Source organism: Ursus maritimus, unplaced genomic scaffold (assembly GCF_017311325.1).
Source record: "Ursus maritimus isolate PB19 unplaced genomic scaffold, ASM1731132v1 scaffold_32, whole genome shotgun sequence".
NCBI classification, from domain to species: Eukaryota; Metazoa; Chordata; class Mammalia; order Carnivora; family Ursidae; genus Ursus; species Ursus maritimus.
This window is the reverse complement of record NW_024425786.1, coordinates 21,245,430-21,269,029: the sequence shown is the minus strand read 5'-3', so window position 1 is coordinate 21,269,029 and position 23,600 is coordinate 21,245,430. Positions and strand designations below refer to the sequence as shown.

The 23,600-nt window shown below is 40.3% G+C and overlaps 1 protein-coding gene and 1 non-coding gene across 2 annotated transcripts in view; one reads left to right on the top strand and one right to left on the bottom strand.

Moving 5' to 3' along the window:
- Nucleotides 1–1,868: 1,868 nt before the first annotated feature.
- LOC121099864 lies at nucleotides 1,869–2,002 on the bottom strand. The gene has a single exon (XR_005831605.1). It is a non-coding gene; the product is annotated as a U11 spliceosomal RNA (small nuclear RNA).
- Nucleotides 2,003–5,137: 3,135 nt separating this feature from the next.
- The window catches only part of TAF12 (TATA-box binding protein associated factor 12), a 30,976-nt gene continuing 12,513 nt past the window's right edge, over nucleotides 5,138–23,600 (top strand). The window contains exons 1-3 of the mRNA XM_008694511.2: nucleotides 5,138–5,283; nucleotides 19,822–20,073; nucleotides 21,819–21,896. Coding sequence (XP_008692733.1) covers nucleotides 19,906–20,073; nucleotides 21,819–21,896 — 246 coding nt within the window. The 5' untranslated portion in view covers nucleotides 5,138–5,283; nucleotides 19,822–19,905. The remainder of the gene's footprint in view (nucleotides 5,284–19,821; nucleotides 20,074–21,818; nucleotides 21,897–23,600) is intronic.

Sequence of the window (23,600 nt, the reverse complement as noted above, 5' to 3'; positions counted from 1 at the left end):
AAGCCTGATAACATAAACAGTTAAACACATGTTTTTTGTATTATGTGTATTATATACTGCAGTCTTATAATAAAGTTAAACTAGAAAATAAAAAATGGTATTAAGAAAATCATCAGGGAGGGGCACCTGGCTGGCTCAGTCAGTAGAGCATGCAACTCTTGATCTTGGGTCATAAGTTTAAGACCCACCTTGGGCATTGGGCTTATTTTAAAAAAAAATCATAAAACAGAAAATACATTTACAGTACCATAAGAGTGGACCTGTGCAGTTCAAAACCCTGTTGTTCAAGGGTCAACTGTATATTGAGCAGTCGTATACATTTGTTCTTAGAATGAATGAACCCTTTGGTAAATCTTTCTTTCTTTTTTAAGTTTTTATTTCTTTTTTTCAATAATCTCCATGCCCAAGGTGGGGCTCCAACTCACCACTGGGAGATCTAGACTAGAGTCACATGCTCTTCTGACTGAGCCAGCCAGGCACGCCTAAATCTCCTCTTAAACATAATTTTACATGAGGATACATTCTTGGGAGATGAATTTTTTGAAGGTTTTAGATTATTATGTCTGTGCTGAATGGTTATCCAGAAAGGTTGCTGGTATCCATCAGTAAGAAAGTGCTAACTGGTATTTTTAACTATTGCTTCTGTTTTTAAAGGACAAAAACTATAGAAAGAATATTAACACAGCTTTAGAAAGGGATATATAGGGACCCCTGGGTGGCTCAGTCCGTTAAGCGTCTGCCTTTGGCTCAGGTCATGATCCCAGAGTCCTGGGATAGAGTCCCACATCAGGCTCCTTGCTCAGAAGGGAGCCTGCTTCTCCCTCTGCCTGCTGCTCCCCCTGATTGTGATATCACAAATAAATAAATCTTTAAAAAAATAATAAAGTGCCATCTTTGTGTGTGAGATAATGACCTTCCGACTTTTTTTTTTTTTTTTTTTAAGAAAGGGATATACAGGGGCGCCTGGGTGGCACAGCGGTTAAGCGTCTGCCTTCAGCTCAGGGCGTGATCCTGGCGTTATGGGATCGAGTCCCACATCAGGCTCTTTGCTCAGAAGGGAGCCTGCTTCTCCCTCTGCCTGCTGCTCCCCCTGATTGTGATATCACAAATAAATAAATCTTAAAAAAAAAGAAAAAAAGAAAAGAAAAAAGAAAGGGATATATAGGGAGCCTGGGTGGCTCACATGGTTGAGCGACTGCCTTCAGCTCACGTCATGATCTCCAGGTCCTGGCTGGGTTCAAGCCCTGCATGGTACTCCCTGCTCAGTGGGGAGTCTGCTTCTCCTTCTCCACTCACTCGTTCTCTCTCTCAAATGAATAAAATCTTAAAAAGAATAAAAGAAAGGGATATATATATGCCTGGTTAGAGAGAAAGAATTTTTACAAAATCAAAGTTATGCATGATAATTCAATCACCCCTGCGAGGAGTCCGGATATTCCCACTGGGGGCATAATTCAGAGTGCGCTTGAGTAAACACAACTTACTTTCCTTAAACCTTAATTCCCTAACCTGTGAAACGGAAAAATAGCTGTTCTTCCTACGTCAACAATCACCTGCTCCTATGTGAAAGCAATCTTTCCATAAACAAGCAGTTGTGAAAAAGCAGTTAGGACCCACGATTCTTTACTCTTTATTTATAAAGAGTTGATTTACCTTACTTAGGCCAACTCAGGCCAACTCATTATTAAGCGTTTCTCGGAGGCTTAAAGCCTTATTACCTCAACTAAATTTAACCATAATACTCTACCACACTCAATTGAAAATCGAACACTTCAGTATTTCAATTCAACTGCGTTGGTTCTCTGCGCATTAACGACAGCTCTACGTTTTAAAGTTATACTCTGGAACTTCTTTTAATCACTCAGAGCAAGGGCGCCGGGACCAACGATCACCAGCTGCCCAGATACCAAAAAATTATGCTTCCGAAATCTCTTGATGTCGATTCCGCACGAAGAGCAATGGAGCTGCCCTACGTGTGCCACTCACGACAGAAGCCCTTTTTGCCTGAACAGGAACAAAAAACAGGGTGGCAGCGCTGGCGAATCCCTCTTTCGATAAAGGTGAAAACAAAGTGTAAGCAATTTCTTATTCCGTGTTCCTCAAGTTGAAGGGGGAACTGCAAGACATGCTAAGCCGTAAAGCAATATTCACAAGAAGACTTTTATGGTTTGTCTTTTCGATTTTTATATGGAAGTAAAGGCAAGGCAGTATATGGATATGCAAATATGCGCGGTGCTTGCTGGGAAGGGGCCGGCGGGCGCAGAGGGAGTGGCAAGGAAGGGCGGTTGAGGGAGCGAGCCGAGAGGCTGTCACCAGCTGCAGCGGGCGTCGGGTCGCACCTGTTGTACATTACGCGGGATACCCGCTTCTCCGCGGCTATTGGTACCTATCTGGGGAAGACACGAATCCCAACCTATTAAAATTGAAAATGCACAAACTTGTGCCACCCCTGGCCATCTACCCTGAAGCGGCCCCAGCATGGGAGAATTGGAGGCACAGGGAGAGAAAGACTGGGAGCAACCTAATCTGCTAATGGATTAGCAGAACGTAGTGTGTTCATAAGTGGAATGAACGCTGTCTGCTGCGCTGCCACGGAGTGAATGAAACACCAAAAAGCACTGAGTGATAATAGTTGCAGAATAAGGTACAGCATGACCACCATTAACATGAAGGGGAAAAAAGCAATACTAAATTTGGGTTGGTTAAAGTAGATCTTTATCAACAGATATAAAAAAAATTGAAGGTGTTGAATAGGGTACCACATATCATTAATGTAATAAAGAACATACATGTGTGCACATAAAACCCAGTGCTATATATTTTCTAATGTCACATACTTTTAAAAAAGATTTGCAAGAACACATCAATGAGTACCTCCGGGAAGGAGGGAAGGATGGGGGCCATGACACACAAGACATCAGACTTACCTGTAACATTGTAATTATTTTAAAAAGCATAATGGGCTATCTTATTATTATGGAATTTTATTACTTGTGTAATTGAAAATTTTTAACTTGTCCTTGCTTTCTGTATTTTCTCTGTTTCATTATTTTTTTTTTAAAGATTGTAAGTAATCGCTACACCTAATGTGTGGCTGGAATTCACAATCCTGAGATCAAAAGTCACATGCTCTCCTGACTAAGCCCATCAGGTGCCCCCTATATTTCATTTTTTTTAAGTCAGGTTTGTTGATATGTAGTAAGTTTGCCTTTTTTATCATATGGTTTAACAAATTCATATAGACATGTATCTGCTACCACAATCAATCAAACATCAAACATTTCTATCACCCCCCAAAGCTCCTTTTTTTAAAACAAAAAATATAGACTGTCAGACATTTTACTTTCTTTAATGTATTTTGATAATACATAGAGGTACCTGACCTCTACAAAGTAGAAGCTGCAAGAGAAGGGATTCACATAAACAGCTCTTACACTATAATACGATGCACACTTATAGTATAAACTGGTGGGAAGCCTAGATGTGGGCACGGTCAGTTGTTTGTTGGGGGCTCCTCCTATAATCCACCAGTCATCTCTTCAAAACAAATCATTATTTCACTCCTATTCAACACTCCAATGCCTTCCCATTGAGCAATAAATAAACCCCATGTCCTCACCCATAGCCTACAAGGTCCAGCCTGAGCTAAACCCTGCCTGCCTCTCCAAACTGCTTACCTGTCACTCTCCCTATTACCTATTAAGCTCCAGTCACCTTGACCATCTTGGTCCTTGCATAAGGTTTCCTAGCTTTTCCTAGCCCTCCATCACCCAGCTAGATAAATCTGGTATGTATGTATGTATGTATGTATGTATGTATTTATTCTGGTATTCTCTCTCCTTACACTTTTGTGTACTTTCTGATGGTCTGTTTTCCCGCTCCAGATTTTAAGGACAAAGGTATTTATTGCCTGTGGTATCTACTAGTACATACCCAGCACCCAGCAAAAGGCTTGGCACACAAGGAGCGCTATTTGTTGAATGCATGAATGTATATTTAAACTGGTCTTAAAAAGATGGAATGGGGGGGGAGGAAGGTGTGCCAGATCCTTAGGACAATGAAGAGAGCAGTTATCAGGGAAATTAGGCTAAGACTGACTGAAGCCTAATGGTGAAGGAGCCTTGAATCTAAGAATTCGGATCTGGTGGCAGTGTAGATGGTGACTGGGAGTTTGGTGGGAGGAGGGCTGTAGATATAAAGACAAGGAGGGCACTGGGGCACCTGGCTGGCTCAGTCGAAGAGCATGCGACTCTTGATTTCAGGGTTGGGTTTGAGCCCCATGTTGGATGTAGAGATTACTAAAAAAAAATTAGCTTAAAAAAAAAAAAGACAAGAAGGTCAGGTTATTGCACCAACACAGGTGGGAGACACCTCCTCCTGATTCCTGCGGGCAGTTACCATGGCTCACTTTGGGCTGTCACAACCCTTTGTACATTCCCGCCACATTGGCTAAGACTGGGTCTTACATGCCTATCACCTGACATAGAGTAAAAAAATAAAGTTATCCCAAAGCGTTTGATGGAAAAACCAAAACCATCAGTTTAATGGTTACATACAGAACAGTATTAGACTTTACAGTGAGACTTCTGAGTTCAAGCTGAGAATGCGCTTATTAGCTAGAACCTTACTTCATCTCTCAGGGGCTTTCTTTAAAAGATTAAATAATATATCGGAGTTAAGGGGTTTAGCAAAATTCCTGTATGACAGTAAACGCTCATTTGGTATTGCCAATCCACAGGTACGAACGGTCTCTCGTCTCCAGGTTCTTGTGTTGCCAACTCCCTTGTTAGAGTTCAACAGAATTACCTACTGGGTGCTGCGGTCCCAGGTGCGTTTCTCAGTCCCGGTATCAAGATGAAGGCACCAACTAAAAATGGCGACCTTTAAACGATCCGAGGGCGTCAATTACTGGTAGTGCTAGCGATAAATACGACAGGCGGAGACGGAAAGAAACAGCAAGAGCAGCCTCACAACACCTGGGTAGAAGTCGGAATGCTCGCCCACGGTGCCAGTCAACCACAAGCAAGAAAAAGCACAACGGCCGGAACGGAGAAACAGTCTAGGACCTCCCCCCAGACCACGTGTCAGAGGGCAGCCTGCGCCTGCGCAAGCTAGGNNNCGGGGCGCGCGCCCGCCGGCCGGAAGAGCCGCGCGTTTCCGGGTTGGAGGCGGGGAGCGGTGCCGGAAGTACTCGGGGAGGGCCGAGCAGTCGGACCGGCTGCTGAGACGAACGCTTCACTGGGGCAGTCTCCGCATATCATGGGGAGATAGACGCTGCTGCCTGTGAGTCTTGGGCCCTGGCAGTTGAGGAAGAAGAGCGGGAGGAGGGAGTCAGGACCCAGACCCACAGTGGGTCAGTGTTTGAAGAACTAGGTTGTGGAAGAGACCGGGTTGTGCGAGGAATCAGGCTGTTGGGACGGGACTGAGGGGATCGGGGCTCGGAGAAGAGCGGCTGTGGGGACCCGGGCTGTAGACGGGACTTAGGGAACGGGGACGGATGTGAGTTCTCCGGCACCTGAGGGAAAGCGGTGTGAGAGGGACAGGATTGTGAAGAGCCGTGCTCCTAAGAGGAGAGGGTCGGAACGGAAAGGGGCGTGAAGACACGGGCTTCCCGAAAGGTAAAAGCGGAGCTGTGAGGACTTGAAGGGCTCCTAAGAGACAGAAGCGGGACAGTGAAGATCCAGGCTACTAAGGAGTCAGAAACAGGGCAACGAAGACTTGGGTTCCTGAGGGGCAGGAGCACTCAGAGAACACTTGGGTTTGGAAGGAACAGCAGCGGGCAATGAAGACAGGCTTCTGTGGGGACGGGATCGGGGCTTGGAGACTCCGAAGTACCTGAGGGAACAGGGCTGTGAGGACCCGAGCTCCCCAAAGCGGAGATTATAAGGGGACACGGCTGCGATATCAGACTCCAAGGGAAAGGGAGAGAGTTTGGAAAAGATCTAGTGATCTATTTTTTCTCATATACTCTGAATCCAGAGTGGTAAAGGATGTATTCAAGGGAAGAAGACCCTTCGCGCTGCCTGCTTGGCTTTTGGCAGGCTTTTCTTGTGTCAGATACTTTATCTAGGAAAGCCCCATGCAAGCACCTTCGTTTTCTGCTTCATTCTTACGAAGCTCTGATGTGAAGTCGAAGCCGTTTGAACTCAGTTATATGCTTGATAAGTGCTTTAAATACCATTCCACTCGATCCTGATTGAGCACAGATCTCTGCATCTCAAATCAAAAGATGTTAGAGATAGGAGGACGGGATGGCCCAGAAAGATAATCTTTCTTAAACTCCTGTTTTATATGTAAAGAGGCTAAGGTCCAAAGAAGGTATAGGATCACAGTGAGGTAATGATTGATTAGATCATAATTTTGGTATAGTACCCTGCTGTGCCTAGCAAATAGGAGATACTTGGCTAATATCCTTGAAAACATGCTTCTAGAATCTTTAACCTCAAACTCAAGAGGGAAATTTTTAAATAAATTTAGTACTTTATTTTGAGGCTTGTTACTGTATTGACATCAATACAGTGAATGTCACTAAACCAGTTAGGGAACCTTTAAACGAAGCCACCTCTGCCCCAAAAATATGGTAAGCAGTTTAGACAGTTGCAGATAACTAAGTTGTATCCTGTATTTTTAGTATAGGCGTTTACCGGAGATGGCTGCTTTTATTTTATTTTATTTTCTATTTTTTAAAAGATTTGTTTATTTATTTGAGAGAGAGAGAGAGAGCGTGCACAAGCAGGGGGAGTGGCAGAGGGAGCAGGACTGAACAAGGAGCCCAGCTCCAGCTCCATCCCAGGACCGACGGGCTCTATCCCAGGACCCTGGGATCATGACCTGAGCTGAAGGCAGACGCTTTAACCGACTGAGCCACCCAGGTGCCCCAGATGGCTGCTTTTAGATAAGAATGTCAAGGGTACTTCAATAATATCTTTTACTGAAACCTACTCAGATTAATCAGGCAGCATCATAAGCACTTTCAAATATTAAATCATTTAATTATCACTTACATCCCACAAGTCAGATATTGTTAGTCCCATTGTATAGATAAGGAAACTGGTTCAGAGGTTAAGTACCTTGCCTGAAAACATGGTACTAAAATCATGTTATGTGTGACTTTCTTCTACTTTTCTAAGTGAATTCCTCTCCATATATCACTTTGCCCATCAACAAAATAGAAATAACACTTATACAAAACATATCATTGAATGAAAGCACCCCCCTCCTTAAGACGTCTCTTTATGTCAAGTACTATAACTTGTTAGGGTACTTATATAGTGTAGTATTTGAGGAGAACTAAATTTCTCTGTTTTTAAATAACAGTAGATATATAAGATAGGAAAATGGGACCTGAATAGAACTTTTCCTCACAATTGACTAAGATATATTTAATTTTAAATTTAGGAGGCCAAGAAAGACCAACTTAAAGAAAAAGGACCTAAATTGGATTAACTTTACAATTAATTGTAACATGAACTAGATGATCAGGGAAAGTGGGCTAACCAGTTGAAACTACTATTTTTTCCCCAAAGGGTTAGCTTATACTATTTGCGAGTGCCTCTACTGTTTGCAAGTGATCAAAACTTACACCAAATTATGAAATAAAGCATGCCCATGCCACCATTTCAAAGTCCTTGATGGTTTAATTAATGATAACTTATTCCTGAGTTAACATCCCCATAAACATTTGCAAAATGTACTTATTTCACTCATTTGTGGCTCTAGCATTGAGTTATTAGAATAATATCTCAGAGTACCTGATCAGAAAATCATTGTGTTAGAGCAGATATGAACATGGAACATATTACTTTTGGCCTGTAGTCTTCATGGAAAGCCCGGAAATACTTTGGAGACAACATTTTAGCAGTGTTTAGAGTTTGTACTGTGAAACAGGTATGCTGGATGCAGAAGACAAACTGAAATCAGTACACATGGACTTAATCTAAAATCTTACACTATTTCTTAGAGCTGGAAGGGACTTTAAAGTCTGTCTGATCCTACTCTTAATTACAGATGTAGAAACTGGTCAGAGGAGGCTCACGTAACTCAGTGGCAGAAGTAGGAGGATACCCAACACTCCAGACTTCAGTCTTCCCTGTGCCATAGTACCCGCATCAGTCTCCTGTTGACCATTTACCACTACCATTTTTTTTCAGTTACTATTTTTTTTAATGTCTTGAGTCATAAAAATGATTATAGGATGGCACCAACACATGCTTCAACGGGGAAACCTTTTAGTTTTAATACACTGATTTTTATTTTTATTTATTTTTATTTAAAAATTTTTATAATTTTATCAGATTTAGAAGATGAGAGCACATATATTATATTATATTAGCAAACACATTTATTTGTACTTTCTTGTGCCAGGCACTCTTCTAAGTGCTTTAGATACATAAACTCAATGTATTGTCACAACAATCCCATGAGATACACTTTATGATTAACTCAATTTTCCAGATGAGGAAATTGAGGCATAAAGAGATTAGATAACTTGCTCAGGGACATAAAGCTAATTGATAAGTGGAGAGTTGGTACTTGAACCCAGACACTGCCACCAGAGCCCATGCCCTCAACCACTGTACTGTACTGCCTTTTTTTTTTTTTTAAGATTTTATTTATTTATTTGACAGAGAGAGACAGCCAGCAAGAGAGGGAACACAGGCAGGGGGAGTGGGAGAGGAAGAAGCAGGCTCCCAGCGGAGGAGCCTGATGTGGGGCTCGATCCCAGAACGCCGGGATCACGCCCTGAGCCGAAGGCAGACGCTTAACGACTGAGCCACCCAGGCGCCCCTGTGCTGCCTTTCTGTTAAGTCAAAACCACCTAAATAGGACCAAACTAGTCAAAAACCTAGTGGGAAAAAAATTCCATGTTTCTGTTGTTCTCAGGTCTTACAGAATGCAATTAATTGATTCTTTCTGTTTTTTTTAGGCTGGGAAATATGAGTTCATTTAGATACATCTAGAAGCCAGTGAGGAGAAAAACAGGTAGAAAACCCAGTCATTAAGTTAAGTCATTCACCATAGTGATAGGGCTTTTATGCCATCAGCCTGGCAGTCTCCCTCACTCCAGTATTTTGTTTAAATAATTCCTAAACATTCCGGAAGTGAAAGGGTTTTATTTTTATTTTTTAAAGATTTTATTTATTTATTCATGAGAGAGAGAGGCAGAGGGAGAAGCAGGCTTCCTGCGGAGCCTCACATGGGATCCCAGGATCCTGGGATCATGACCTGAGCCGAAGGCAGACGCTTAACCAACTGAGCCACCCAGGTGCCCCAAAAGTGAAAGGGTTTTAAAGACAATCTGGTCTTCTACTTCCCTATTCTTTTCACTTAAAAAAAAAAATCTTGGAGAGGGGGATCTGTGGGGCACTTGGCTGGCTCAGTCGGAAGAGCAGGCGACTCGATCTCGGGTTTGTAAGTTCGAGTCCCACCCCAACATTGGGTATAGCGTATACTTAGAAATAAAATCTTTAAAAAAAAAAATCTGTTAATGGAACAGATGTCTAGAAAAGGCCACAGTCTTATAACTACTACAAGGTATCCCCCTATCTCCTACCCTCTGAAAAATCATATTCTCTTAATACAGTAATAGGGTTGCAACTGGATTTCTGTTTGAGGTACAAGCTGTTAAAAGGAAGAGAAGTTAAGGCTTTTTATCCTCAGCCTATCAACCAGAGTTTAAATGTAACTGGTAAGGGGAGGGAGGATAGGCTTGGTATTTAATTGTGAACTCCCAGTCACGCAATCTCGTTTTGATAAAATTACTAAATAACTTTTACTGTAGATCACTGGGGCATGGACTTTCTGGACTTATTTTGTAAATCCCATAGCATGTGATTTCCACGAAGTAGGTGCTAATAAGGGTTTACTATTACAGTTGTTCTCCCAAACTGTCCCATAGTTAATGCCTGCTTTTACACAGCAATACCTCCTATTTCTTGGCATTCTGTGTAAGTGAGAATTAGAAATTTGAGTAGCCCAGAGGCAACCATGGTATATTATGTAATGGAATTCAGGTTATTTACAGTCACTTCATTCCATTGTGCTTAGTCAGCATCATCCACAGTTGGACTTGATGAAACTTGTCAGTAAACAGGTAATTTGGGTGTGGAGGCATTGACCATTTCAAAATGGTTGTGATGTTTTGTTTTTAAATTTACATACCAAAAAAAATCCACCCTTTTGGGAGTACAATTCTATGAGTTGTGACAAATGTATACTGTCATGTAAGCACCATAACACTGCTACCTAAGAGTTCCACCCTCTCCCCCAAGAATTTCCTTCATGCTGCTCCTTTGTAGTCCAACCCTAGCCCACTCCAAGCCCCTGGCAACCACTAATCTGTTTTCTCCATCCACATAGCTTTGCCTTTTCCAGAGTGTCATATAAATGGAATCATACAGTAAGTAGCCTTTTGAGTCTTGCCTCTTTCACTTAGCATACACATTTGAGATTATCCACATTGTTGCATGTATCGGTGGTTCTTCTTTCCTGTTGCTGAGTAGTATTCCGTTGTATGGATATATATTCATAGTTTATCCATTCACCAGTTGAAGGAAATCTGGATTGTTTCCAGTTTTTGGCAGTTATTAATCATGTTGCTATAAACATTCACGTACTGATTTTTGTCTGAATAGAAGTTTTCATTTCTTTAGGGTAAATACCTAGGCGTGGGATTGCCGGGTCATATGATAAGTATATATTTAACTTTATAAGAACCTACGAAACTGCGGTGCCTGGCTGGCTCAGTCAGTTAAGCGTCTGTCTTCGACTCAGGTCATGATCCCGGGGTCCTGGGATCGAGTCCCAAGTCATGCCCTCTGCTCAGCAGGGAGTCTGCTGCTCCTTCTGGCCCTCTACCCCACTTGTGCTCTATCACTCTCTCTCTCTCTCTCTCTCAAATAAATAAGATCTTGGAAAAAAAAAGAATTAAAAATAAACCTGCCAAACTGTTTTCCAAAGAGATTGCACCATTTTACAAATACACACAGAAATGTATGACAGTTTCAGTTATTCAACATCCTCTCCAGCACTTGTCTATTTTTTAAAAATTTTAATTATTCTAATAGTATTTAGTAGTTACTCATTTCCCTAATTGCATTTCCCAGATGACTAATGATACTGAGTATCTTTTCATGTGTTTATTTGCCATCTGTATATCTTAGGTGAGGATCTGTTCAGATTTTTTGCCCGTTTTTTTAATTGGTCTGTTTGTTTCCTTATTGTTGAATTTTGAGAGTTCTTTATATATCCTGGATACAAGTTGTCAGATACGTGATTTGTGAACATTTTCTTTTAGTCTATGACTTGTCTTTATTTTCTTTTGTGGAGCAGGAGTTTACATTTTGATTAAGTCCACTTTATCAGTTTCTTTCTTCTGTGGATTGTGCTTTTGGTGTTATATCTAAGATTCCTGCCCTGACCCAAAGTTACAAAGATTTTTTTCCCTGTGCTTTCTTGTAAAACTTTTATAGTTTTACATTTTTAATTTTAAGTCTGTGATCGGTTTTGAGTTTTTATAAGGTGTGAGATACAGATCAAGGTTCATTTTTGTTGCTACTGCTATATATATATATATTTTTAAAGCTTTATTTATTATTTTAGGGAGAGAGAGAGTCTGCGCCCATGCATGCAATGTGGGAGAGAGGGAGAGAAAGAATCTCAAACAGACTCCCTGCTGACCATGGAGCCCAACGTGGGGCATGATCCCTTGACCCTGAGATCATGACCTGAGCTGAAATCAAGAGTCGATCACTTAAGTGACTGAGACATCCAGGCATCCCTATTTTTTGTTATATTTTAAAAACAGTTGTCAGAATTACCTCTTTTTTCAGAGGAAACAAACCAAATAGTACTTTGATTCTTTTTTTAGATAACATATGCACATGGGACAGAATTTGGGGTGTACAATGAAAAGTAAATCTTCTTCCACCTTTGCCCCATAGGCCACCCAGATACTACCATTCCCCTCCCCACTAAGATAACTGCTGTTATCAGTTTGTTATGTATCGTTCCAGGAATAATTTATGCATTTACAATTATATGTCTTTTAATAAATAATAACAAATTATGCTCACTCTTCTGTACCTTGCATTTTCAACGAACAGTATATTTTAGCAGTCATTTCATGAGCTTCTTCATTTTGTTTTTTGTTTTTTTAATGATTGTGCCTTTCCATTTAAGAGAGAGAGAGTGAGCAAGAGAGAGAGAGCGAGAGAACATGAGCAGGGGGAGGGAGAGGGAGAAACAGACTCCCCTGATGAGCAGGGAGCCCGACATGGAGCTCCATCCCAGGACCCCAGGATCATGACCTGAGCCGAAGGCAGACACTTAACTGACTGAGCCATCCAGGCATCCCTCTTCCCATTTTTTAAAAACAGCTTTATTGCGATGCTATTCACATATCATACAATTCACCATTATCAGATGTACAGTTCAATGGCTTTTTTGTACATTCAGGTTTGTGCAACCATCACCATAATCTAATTTGGGATTATTTTTATCCCCCCTAAAATAAATACCATTAGCAGTCAATCCCTATCCCTTTCTCCCACTCCTCAGCCTGGCAACCACTAATCTACTTTCTGTCCCTATAGATTTGTCTGTTCTGAACATTCATATAAATTGAATCATACATGTCTTTTCAACTGGATTCTTTCGTTTATTGTTTTTTAAGTGTTTTAAAAAGTTTAATTTATTTAAGTAATCTCTACACCCAGCATGGAGCTTGAACTCACGACCCTGAGATCAAGAGTCTCATGCTCTTCCAACTGAGCCAGCCAGGCACCCCTGGATTCTTTCATTCAGCTTAATGTTTTCATGAGTCTTACTCTTTTTCAGTATATTTCATTTGTGGTTATACCCTAATTTATTTAACTATATCACTTTTGATGGACATTTAGGTTGATATTCCTCATATGTATAGTTTTCTATTTACATAGATGTCCAACTATAATATAAATTTCTAAAGATGGAACTTGGGATCAAAACAACATATATGCTTTTCTTTTTGCTTTTTTTTTTTTTTTTTTTTTTTTTTTTTTTTTAGAGCACGTACCTGAGTGGGGTGGGGAGGGGCAGAGGAAGAATGAGAGAGAGAATCTTGCAATGCAGGGCTTGATCTCACGACCCTGAGATCATGACCTGAGCCAAAATCAAGAGTTGGATGCTCGACTGACTGAGCCACCCAGGTGCCCCAATACATGCTTTTATAATTTTGGTAGATACTGCCAACTAGCCGTTTGTAGAGACCTAACTAATTTATATCCTCCAGCCCCTCCCTACTCCAACAATGTGTAAAATGATTATTTCTCTATAAAACTTTCCAACAGTATGTATAAAACTTTTTCATCATTGCCAAAGGAGGAATAAATAGTTTTAATTTGCATTTTTATTATGAATGAGAATAAGGATCATTTCATTACTTTTTTTTTTAGGATGATTTCATTACTTTAAGAGCTATTTGAATTTCTTGTACTTTGGGGGTTTTTTTGTTGTTGTTTTTCCAATTTTTCTTTTGGGTGGTTGGGTGCTTATTGATGTATAGGTATTTTTTTATATATTTAAAAGAAATTAGTCCTTTGTCTTTGATACATATTGCATTTATTTTTGCTAGTTTATCTTTTGTCCTTTGATTTTATTATGTTTGTTGCCATGAAGACATTTTTATTTTTATTTAAAATTTTATTCATTTATTTATTTTTCAGGCATCTTTATTTGTATGTAATTGAGCATATCAGTCTTTACGGCTCCTGAGCTTTGGGTCATCTTTAGAAGGGCTTTTCTTTTCTTTTCTTTTTTAAGATTTATTTATTTATCTTAGAGAAAGAGACCAAGCGAGCCTGAGTGGGGTGGAGGGGGCAGAAGGAGAGGGAGAAAGAGAAACCCAAGTAGACTCCACTTGGAACCTGATGCAAGACTCGATCCCATAACCCCGAGCTCATGACCTGAGCCAAAATCAAGAGTCAGATGCTTAACTGACTGAGCCACCCAGGCACCCAGAAGTGCTTTTCACTTACTGCTGAGAATAATTTTTTTTCAATTTTTAAAAATTGAGATAATTTAGATTTGTGCATAGTTGTAAGAAGTAATGCAGGGAGATCTCTTGTATACTTTGCTCAGTTTTCCCCAAAAGTACATTTTGCAAAACTGCTGTCTTTTATGACAATCAGGATATTGACATTGGTATAATCTACCAGTCTTACTCAGATTTACCTAGTTTTACTTGTATCCGTTTACCTGTGTTCATTTGTGAGTGTGTGTGGATTAGGTCCTATACAACTTAGTCACTTTTATAGGCTCTTTTATCCATCACAGTCAAGACACTGAATGATTCCATCACAAAGGTTCCCCGTTTTCCCCTTTCATAACCATGTCTGCTTCCCTGCCACCCAGCCCCTGACAACCTCACTAATCTGTCCTCTATTCCTAAAATTTTATCATTTCAAAGATGTTATAAAAATGTACTCTATAAAAAAAAAGATTTATTTGAGAGAGAGAGTGAGGAGAGAGAGAGAGAGCACAAGGTGGGTGGGCAGAAAGGCGATGAGGGGCTTGATCCTAGGATTCTGAGATCATGACCTGAGCTGAAGGCAGACGCTTAACCGACTGAGCCACCCAGGTGCCCCAAATGTACTTTTTTTGTATTGTCTTTTGTTCAGCATGATTCTCTGGAGGTTCATCCAAGTCGTGTGTATCAGGTTTTTTTCTTTTTATTGATAAGTAATTTTCCATGGTATGGATATACACAGTTTGTTTAACCATTCACTTCTTGAGAGACGTGTGAACTGATTACAGTTGAGTATTACAAACAAAGCTACTGTGAATATTCATGTATAGGTTTTGGTGTGAACATAAGTTTTTATTTCTCTAGGATAAATGCCTAGGACTTGAATTGTTAGGTCATATAATAGTTGCATGTTGAGGGTTTTTTTTCTGAGTCAATTTTATTAGTGTGTAATTTGCATACAATAAAATGTATACATTATAAGTCGACAGTTTGATGAGTTTTGATAAACGTATGCAGCTGGGTAAGCATCACCCCAGTCAAGATACAGAGTGTTTACATCCACCGTACAAATTTCCCCCATCCACCACACAAACTTCCCCCATGCCCCAAATTTTGCCCCATCCATTGCTAGAGATTAGTTTTTAGATTAGAGATTAGAATTTCATGTAAGTGGAATCTGTAGTGTGTATTCTTTTGAGATTGGCTTTTCCTTTTTTTTTTTACTTAAATATTTTAAGTTATCCCTATTGTTTGTGTGTTAGTGATTTGTTCTCCCCCCCTTTTTTTTTTAAGTAGGCTCCACACCCAACATGGGGCTTGAACTCACGAACCTGAGTTTAAAATTGCACGCTCTTTGGGACACCTGGGTGGCTCAGTCAGTTAAGCATCTGACTCTTGATTTTGGCTCAGGTCATGATCTTTTTTTTTTTTTTTTTTTTTTAAGATTTTATTTATGTATTTGACAGAGAGAGAGACAGCCAGCAAGAGAGAAAACACAAGCAGGGGGAGTGGAAGAGGAAGAAGCAGGCTCCCAGCAGAGGAGCCTGATGTGGGGCTCAATCCCAGGACTCCGGAATCATGCCCTGAGCCGAAGGCAGATGCTTAACCAGTGAACCACCCAGGCGCCCCTCAGGTCATGATCTTGAGGTGGTGGGATCGAGCCCTGCTTCTGGCTCCACACTTAGTGCAGTCTGCTTGTCCCTCTCCCTCTGTCCCCCCGCCTTCTGTATGCATGCATTTGTTCTCTTTCTAAAAAAATAAGTCTTAAAAAAAAAAAAAAGAGTTGCATGCTCTACCATTGGGTGCTCTACCAACTGAGCCAGCCAGGCGCCCCTCCCTTTTCGTTTTTTAATAAGCTATTTCTTAGAACAGTTGTAGGTTTACAAAAAAATGGGGAAGATAATACAGTTTCCATACACCCTGTACCAAGTTTCTCCATAGTAACATCTTACATTAGTATGGCACATTTGTTCCAACTAGTGAACCAATATTGATACAGTATTATTATTTTTTTAAAAGGTTTTATTTATTTGACACAGGCAGGGGGAGTGGCAGGCAGAGGGAGAGGTTGAAGCAGGCTTCCCACTGAGTAGGGAGCCTGATGCGGGGCGGGGCTCCATCCCAGGACCCTGGGATCATGACCTGAGCTGAAGGCAGATGCTTAGCAGACTGAGCCACCCAGGTGCACCTTGATACAGTATTATTAGCTGAAGTCCATAATTTATTCAGATCTTAGTTTTTCCACTTTGTCTTCATGTCTTTTTAGGCTCTTCTGTGACAGTACATGCATAGGGTTTTTGAGAAACTGCAAACCGTTTTACAGAGTGGTTATCCTGTTTCCATTCCTACTGGCAGTGCACCAGTGATCCAGTTTCTCTGCATCCTTGTCAGCATTTGGTTCTATCACTATTTTTTATTTTAGTCATAGGTGTGTGGTTTTATCTCACTGCAGGTTTGGTTTGCCTTTCTTTAATGACTAATGATGTCGAACATCTTTTTGTGGGCTTCATTTGCCGTCTGTATATCCTCTTTGGTGAAATGTATAGTTGTGTCTTCTCTCCATTTTGTGATTGAATTACTTAAAAAAAGCTGTTGAGTTTTGAGAGTTCTTTATTCATTCTAGATACTAGTCTTTTGTTGGATATGTAGTTTGTAAATATTTTCTCCTACTCTGTAGCTTGTCTTTTCATCGTTTCAACATGGGGCTTTCACAGAAGAAATTTTTTTAATTCGATGAGGGCCAATTTATCAGTATTTCCTTTTACTGATTGTGCCTTTGGTGTCAAGTCTAAGAACTCTGCCTAGTAGAGCCCAAAGATTTTCTGTTTTTTCTAAAAGTTTTATAGTTGTACGTTTTACATTAAAGTCTGTGGTCCATTTTGAGTTATTTTTTGTCCAAAGTGAGAGGTTTAGATTTCAGAGTATTTTTAAAAATCTTCTATATTGTAGTATATTATTTGATATTTAAGGTTTAAATATTTGGTCCATATGAAATAGAGAAGTGTAGGGTTCCTGGGTAGCTCAGTCAGTTAAGCATCTGCCTTCGGCTCAGGTCATGATCCTGGGGTTCTGAGATCAAGCCTCGTTGTTGGGCTCCCTGCTCAGTGGAGAGCCTGCTTCTCCTTCTCCCTCTTCCATTCCNGCTTGTGCTCTCTGAGTCTCTCTCTCTGTCAAATACATCAATAAAATCTTTTTAAAAAATGAAATAGAGGAGTGTACGAAGGGAGGGAATATATACCCCTCTCATTCCAGGTGGATCAAATATTTAAGCTTTACACATGAAACCAGATATTTTCCAGATATACTCATATACCATCATTTATTCAATGATCTATCTTTTACCTATTGATAAGTGCTATGAACATTAGCATATAGGTTTGCATGGTGGGAGCACAAGTTTTCATTTTTCTGGGATAATTGCCTGAGAGTGCGATCCTTTACTTACTTGGGGGGGGCAGGAGATTTGATTTATTGTCCTTAATTGTGATATAATTTATATACAGTAAAATGCACAGATCTTAAATATTCAGTGTGATGAATTTGACATCGTATAAACCCATGTAATCATCACCCATACAAATACGGTGTTTTAAATCCAACCAAATAAAGTAACAGTCTAGGAAACTAAGGGGAGTATCAGTACGGTAATGAGTGTCTGGTTATCATTTGTTTTGTTTTTTTTGTTTTGTTTTAATGGAAGAAGTAGTTCGCTTTCCCCGAATTACTGAAAATGGAGAAGTATTGTTTGCTTCTTAACAAAACAGTACAGTAAAGTGCAGTCTAGTTTCTGATGGAGAAACTTTTGGTTTTTCTAACAATGTATGGATTCCCCTTATTTCATTAATAGCCATTGGAGCTATTCCTTAAGGTTAATTCCTAATTTGATAAGTGATTATTCATATTTGGTGCTGTGTAGATAGGCTATATTTTTGTCTACAAAAAGGTCTTATTATAGAATTTCCCATTATATGGAAATCTCTGTTACAAAAAAAGTCTTATTTTGAGCAATAACCCGTACTATTCAGGAAACCCCTTGAAGGTTGTGGGAATGTTATTTGAAAGGTATACTGTTCAGTGTGGTGAACATACTGATAATCTTTAATAAGGCTCTTTCATAACTTGCTGTGGGGGCATAGTTTGGTTTTATAACATTACAGAACTATTACCGTGTTAACGATCTTTCCCTATCCTGATTCTTCCGTTGGTAGCATTTGCGGGTAAGGGAAGAGGAGGCATGTGTTTAAAAAACAAACACGTGATCCTGATGCTCTGCTATCCCCTCAGCTGACTCTTGGCCAACAAGTTTCTCTTGGTCACTTAACCAGTACGTAGTTAGTTGCTTTTATTTATTTATTTTTAAATATTTTATTTATGTGAGAGAGAGCGAGAGAGCACACAAGCTGGGGGGAGGGCAGAGGACGAAGGGGATTTGCCACTGAGCGGGGAGCCTGACCCAGGGCTCGATCCCAGGACCCTGGATCATGTCCTGAGCTGAAGGCAGACGCTCAACCAACTGAGCCACCCAGGCGCCCCTTTAGTTGCTTTTATTAAGGGCAAACCAGGAAAGGTCAGTTCTCATATTAGAAAGTTAGACAATTTGTTGGGGAGGAACGCAGCAATAGGGGGCAAGAGTTGACAGGTGCAGATACTTGTTTAGGTTGCTAAGCTTCACCAAGTTCTGAAAACCTGCAGGTCGTTTCACAGTTTTGGCCAATGAAGTTTTCATATGCTGCTAGCTTATCCCTAACAATAGAACATCGTTTTATTGGAAGAGAATCTATATTACTATTATCATCATTAATTAATTTTAAAAGTTGTGTATGAAAGAGATGGCGATGCTTTCCTCAGTGCCCAGGACAAATAAGGAGACAAGAATAAGGATGTGTTTCTCCACGTCCGGTTTGCTTGGGTCCTGGTCAGTGAAGATATGCCAGGCCACGCAACTAAAATGGTGCTGGGGCAAGAGTGGTGTTTGATGCCAATTGTTCATTTACAGGTAGCTTTTGAAAATGGCTGCCTCTCATTTCACCGGGCTCACAGCCGTTGCTGATGTAATTAAAGATCTAGACACTCAGATAGCTGTAAGTAAGCTCATGGAGGCCACTGTTGGCAAAACCTGGTAAATGTGCTTCTGATCTTGATGACACCAAAGCTGCTGTCCACAGAGTCTACCTCATGGCTTTAAAATTTAGGACTCTTGGCTACTCCAGGCTAGGGACTCTGCATGTACTTCAGATTGCTAACACTCAGAGAGTGTCATCAAGTTGCTCTTGATGACAAAGAACAGCTCAATTTTAACAGTTGCTAAAAATTGTGTTTATTAGATATAGACCTGACATAGATTTAAGCATGTTTTGAAGTGCCAAAATGAACTAATCTGTTTTCTTCAGTTTTGTGACTGGGTTTTAAGTATGTGATTGTGCCATGATTTATTTGAATTTGACATTATTTGCTGTTCGAAAATAATGCATGTAGTACTTAACCAAGTATTCTGTTTTTACAAAGTCTTCAACAATGTCTTACTCATCCTAGTTTATTTTTGTACGTAAGATTTCTCATTTCATTTACTTTCTTCCTTATTTAATTTTGTGGACTATTCCATTTAGCTTTTGGAGAAGAGATGGTTTCTAAATAGGAGGTGAGAGCAATGAACATTTTTCATTCCCTCCATTTTTAATGTGCAGGTATCAAACGGTCACTATCCCAGATATCCTGAAGAGCCTTCAAGTCTGACAGACCTTATACAATTTTACTTTCAAACCTTATCCTTTATTGTAGGTGTTTCTGGGTCTAGTTCTCTTGTTTTCCTTCTACAGTTGATTGGCCTTGGTCCTCACAGCTCCAAAAAGAAACAGGATCTCGATAAGCTCTATGAGCTGAAGTCCAAAGCTCGGCAGATTATGAACCAGTTTGGCCCCTCAGCCCTAATCAACCTCTCCAATTTCTCATCCATAAAACCGGAACCAGCCAGCACCCCTCCACAAGGCTCCATGGCCAATAGCACTACAGTGGTAAAGATACCGGGCACTCCTGGGACAGGAGGGCGTCTCAGCCCTGAAAACAATCAGGTATCATCTCTTACTTTTTGCTCTCCCTCGGCATCTCTTACCTGTTATTTGAACCAGTAATGCTTTGAGAGATGTCTATCTCAGATGCTTCCTCTTCCTCTCAGCTGGAAAAGTCTTTTCCCTCCTTTGGACTTGTAAAGTTCTTTGTTAAATTATCGTGTACAACATTTATCAATGTTTACTCTGTGGTGTTTATGTGTGCGTATGTATACGTACATACATTCATACACACACACTAACACATGTTGCCTATGACAGGTTTATACATATGTATATATAAGTATACATACGCTATATAATTGTTAAATACAATAGTTAAATAAAATAATAAAATAACTAATGTATTAATTATTCATTATTTCGGTAATAAAAACATTATTGCCTCTGGTCTTTTCTCCTTCTAGTTCATCCAGCTGCTCCATTATTAACTTTCTGGACTGATTCTAAAGTCTGCCCTCCCCATGGCCTCTCTCCCCCACTTTCTGCCCATGATTCTGATTCTACCCTCCAAAGCCACAAGAAATAAGAAATAAGTATAATCTCTTGTCTTGGGCCTTGTAGGCTGGATAGAATAGGAGGGAGAGACATTTCAAGGGAATGGGGGGAGGGACTAGCAAAGGCAAATGGGGAAAGTTGGGCAGATAGTCAGGAAGCCAACCTGTATTGAATGTGGAGTCTGTTGGAGAAGAACAGGAGGTAAAATTATATAGGCAGGATTATGGCAGAATATACTGGGCATATACTAGTCAGTCTCCTTTGAAACTCTTAGTCATTAGACAATCTTTGCAAATATTTAATAGAGGAGTAAGTAACATAATAAAAGTCATATGTCTTAGGAGGATTAACTTGGCAGTAAGTGGACAAGAAAGGTAGGAAAGGGGGTGGACTGAGAGGAAAACCAGTTCCCACTTTTGCAGTAAATCAAGACATGGAATGAAGACTTGCCTTAAGTGGTAATGGTAGAATGGATAGATCTGACACATAATTAACAAGTATTTATTTTAAAAATTCGTTTCTTCTTTATTTCCAAGATTATACATGCTTATCACAGAAACTTTAGAAATACAGAAGAATAAAGAGCCCATAATTCTACCACCACCCCATAATAACTATAGTTAGCATTTTAATGTATGTCTTGATTATTGTTTAATGGCATGTGTATGTGACATGACATTTCCTTTATGAAAGAGGAATCACAGTTGTACACACTTATACAAATATTATACAGAAATGAACACATGTTCCCTGCTGTCAGGGAGCTTTCAGCCTATTAAGTCAGAAACAGGCAAGTTTATAAATATATGCAGTGACAGAAGGGTGCATGGGGTACAGTGGAGGCCAAAGGAAGAAGTGGTTCCTTTTACCTGGGTGGGCTAGGAAAAGCAGAAAGAAGCCACCATGGACTGAGCAGATAGGAAGAAGGGTTGAAGAACATGTCCAAAGGCAACAGAGGCACAGTATAAGTTATGGTGGTCAGAAAATTGCAAATTAATGTGGAGGGAAGGTAAGGCACAGTGAGCACAAGAGGCAGAAGTAAACTGACAGATGTTGGCTTCTCTTCCACACTGCTCTTGCAGCCTTTCCCGAGGCCACTTGTCTTGAGTGTAGTCTTGGAGCTGCCTACCAGGTAGGCCAGAAAGTAGAAACTAAACCCAACAAATTGACAGCATTTCTTCATTATAGGGTAATGAGGTGTTCTGTTTCCTTAATACTTGGCTGAAAAATCTTCTCCCAATTAACTTTAGGTATTGACCAAGAAGAAATTACAAGACTTAGTAAGAGAAGTGGACCCTAATGAGCAATTGGATGAAGATGTGGAGGAGGTAAGATGGGGTTGGGCACCCCAGAGTCTGTGTCCCTGAAAGCTAACGCAGAATCGCTATTAAGAGCACAGACTTCAGGGGCGCCTGGGTGGCGCAGTCGTTAAGCATCTGCCTTCGGCTTAGGGCGTGATCCCGGCGTTCTGGGATCGAGCCGCACATCAGGCTCCTCTGCTGGAAGCCTGCTTCTTCCTCTCCCACTCCCCCTGCTTGTGTTCCCTTTCTCGCTGGCTGTTTCTATCTCTGTCAAATAAATAAAAAATCTTTGAAAAAAAAAAAAAGCACAGACTTCAGAGGCAGACAGATCTGAATTTGGATCTTGGCTCTGCCACTTACTAACTTCGTAGCTGTGGACACATCACTGAAGCTTTTTGAGACTCAGCTTCCTCTTGTGTTGGTAGGGTGTGGTATTATTTGACGGCAGCGTTATTGTGAGGGTCCCGTGGAATAACTTCTACAAATCACCTAGGAGAATGCCTAGCACCTTATACCTAGCAGCTGCCGCTACTTTTGCTTGGTGAAAAGGGCTTAGTTTGCTGCTCGTAGGCAGTCACTTTCTACAATTTTAGTTGTTTCTGTAATATTCCTCCATATTTCTAAGTAATACACTTAAACAGTTATTCTTTGGCTTCTGTCTGTTGACTTCCTATAGATGACAGTTTTGTTAAGCCACTCACACATGTCCATCCATGCTTTCCTTTCCCTCATTTTTCTAATATAGTTTTTTTATATATATATTTTTTAAGGATTTATTTATTTATTTATTTGTCAGAAAGAGAGAGAAAACACAAGCAGGCCGAGGGAGAAGCAGGCTCCCCACTGAGCAAGGAGCCCGATGTGGGACTCGATCCCAGGACCCTGGGATCACGACCTGAGCCGAAGGCAGATGCTCAACTGATTGAGCCATTTAGGCGTCCCTCCCATATAGTTTTGTCACAACTTTTAGATAACTGAGAAATCAGTATTGACATTATTCTGATCAAGTACATATTGTTCACCTCTGAACCAAGTCCTGTTTTGTACTACCTATTAAAGTTGATAATTGACTCTCTTTGTTTTAAAGTTTTAATTTTTTGAGTAATCTCTGTACCCAACGTGGGACTTGAATTTACAACCCTGAGATCGAGAGTCACACTGTCTTCTGACTGAGCTAGCCAGGTGCCCTTATAATTGACTTACTTTTATTTAGTTTTCTTTCTGCCTTTTTTATTCTGGTTCTGCTATCAGCTCTGGTGTATACCTATCAACATTGTTTTCCAAATGGAAAAATAATCTACAGATTTGGGTCCTCCCCTCCCCGACTCAGATTTCGCTCTCAGAAACCTCCATCCTTTAAAGAGGGCACGTGATGTGATGAGCACTGGGTGTTATACACAGCTGATGAATCATTGAACACTATATCTGAAACTAATGATGTACTATATGTTGGCTGATTGAATTTAAATAATAATAATAAAGAACACTCTGTCTTCTTCTGGTCTGATTGATTTTAGGCCACTTGAACAGACCCCTCCTGGGTCTTCCTTTTGCTCTTTTTTTTTCCTCTTTGGCTCTCTTGTTTCCTAGATCCCACATCCTCTTCCTATTTACTCCCTTTTTTTGTTAGAGCACATTTTGTTGTTGTTGTTACTGCCTACAAAAGAATAGATGAGAAGCAAATGTTTGAAAGTATCTTAACCTCACACTTAATTTTTAGTTTGCATGGGT